The following is a 1,900-nucleotide window of genomic DNA, read 5'->3' on the forward strand; positions in this document are numbered from 1 at the left end:
AACTCTAGACAGATGCCTTACCAATTGAGCTACCTGGTTGCCGACGATTGACTCAGTCCAGTTCTGTCACAGTTGTAACATTACAGTAAGAACACAAATGTTACATTTTAGACTGATGGTTGGCACAAAAATAAAAAATGTCCATACTCTATCTACACAAAAAAAAACCCAGATTTACCTGACTTGTTCTAGGACAGAAGGGTTCAGCCATAGGCATGTGACAAATACCAGGTGGAGCATTTTCAGATCCATCATGAAACGTTTGTATTCTTTTCTGTGTTCTACATAGGAGAAAAACAAAAGATTACAATTAGTTTGCACTAGCTGATGTATATAAACATGAAAATAACAATGTGCTGAAAATCTATGCAACAAACCAGCACAATATGTGACAAACTAAATCAATTTGTAACAAATTGACACACTGTAACAAATTGACGTACTAAGTAACAAATTGACACACTATGTAACATATTGGCATACTACGTTACAAACTGACACACTAAGTAACTAACTGACACACTAAGTTACAAACTGACACACTAAGTAACAAACTGACACACTAAGTAACAAATTGACACACTAAGTATCTAACTGACACACTATGTTACATATTGGCACAACTGACACACTAAGTAACTAACTGACACACTAAGTAACACATTGACACACTATGTAACAAATTGACACACTATGTCACATATTGACACACTATGTAACAAACTGACACACTACGTTACAAAATGACACACTATGTAACAAATTGACACACTATGTAACTGACTGTTATTTTCTGTCGGGAGGAACCAGCCATGGTGATCGACTTAGGTTAGTGTAGCTTACTCACTACAGCATTTATCTTTCTAGGGAAGGAAATCAATCTAATCATTCATTGGTTGGTCAAAGGTAGTTAAAAGTGAAACGGACAATTTATCAAACAATTTTAACTGTTTCCCAACATCACATGTCAATGATTATTACCTTTCACTTACTCAAATGGAGGAAATGATAACGCCAGGCTGTGATAAAGATTGTTGAACATTTTGATTTGTTAAGATAGTTAAAAAATAGATATTGGATGATGGGACTATGCTAAAACCTTTTGATATTACGTAAACCTAAAAATGAACCCACCTGTCAATGAACTGGTCCAGGACAACAATTTCCCCCGGGTGTATGTTTTCCTGTAGGGATCCGCATGCAGTAGTCACCAAAAGATGTGTACAACCGACCATTTTGAGTGCCCATATGTTAGCTCGGAAGTTGACATTGGTGGGCATGGTGGCGTGGGAGCGCCCGTGTCTGGCTAGGAGTACGCATGGCACTCCGGCAATCTCACCAGTCTTCAGACTGTCTGATGGCTGAAAATTATCATAATCACATATCGGTAATGATAAAGATAATAGTTAACTAGTTAAATAGAAGACAATATCTCTTCGTAAGAGTTAGACAAAAATGAAGGTACTTTACCAGAAATAGTTCACTCAATTTTTTTTTGAGGTAAGCAAGAGGTCTTGAAGGCCTGATGAACTAGTTCACCTGGATATTTCGGCAATGATTGGTAGTCTGGTAGCCATCTTGATCATGTGATCAGTTCGAAAATTAAACTTACAAGGTAATAAGGTCCAATGGTAACCTAAATGTACAAGTACCATTTTAGAAAGATTCCGGCCTCCAACACTTTCTGAGAAGAAGCGATAACGATGCTTTATGTCAAATCAAATTTTGCATGTTCATTTGATGATCAGTCCAAAAACTGAATATGCACAACTAAAGACCAACAGGAAGCTCCTTTAGAAATTTGCGACGTTCTAGGAAATAGTCATAACAATCAGTTGTCAACCGTCAAAATCCAAGATGGCCACCTGTCAGCCATGCTGTTCTTCTGATCTGTCACATA

General features: G+C 37.3%; 1 protein-coding gene across 1 annotated transcript; it reads right to left on the reverse strand.

Moving 5' to 3' along the window:
* Positions 1-168: 168 nt before the first annotated feature.
* Positions 169-1,361, reverse strand: LOC110444274 (S-methyl-5'-thioadenosine phosphorylase-like; the record flags this gene model as incomplete). The annotated part of the gene is made up of 2 exons (XM_021488665.1): positions 169-281; positions 1,135-1,361. Coding segments are annotated over 2 exons (340 nt in total), but the record flags the coding sequence as incomplete, so codon positions are not given.
* Between the last annotated feature and the right edge of the window lie 539 nt (positions 1,362-1,900).

Source organism: Mizuhopecten yessoensis, unplaced genomic scaffold (assembly GCF_002113885.1).
Source record: "Mizuhopecten yessoensis strain PY_sf001 unplaced genomic scaffold, ASM211388v2 hete_36079542, whole genome shotgun sequence".
Taxonomy (NCBI): domain Eukaryota; kingdom Metazoa; phylum Mollusca; class Bivalvia; order Pectinida; family Pectinidae; genus Mizuhopecten; species Mizuhopecten yessoensis.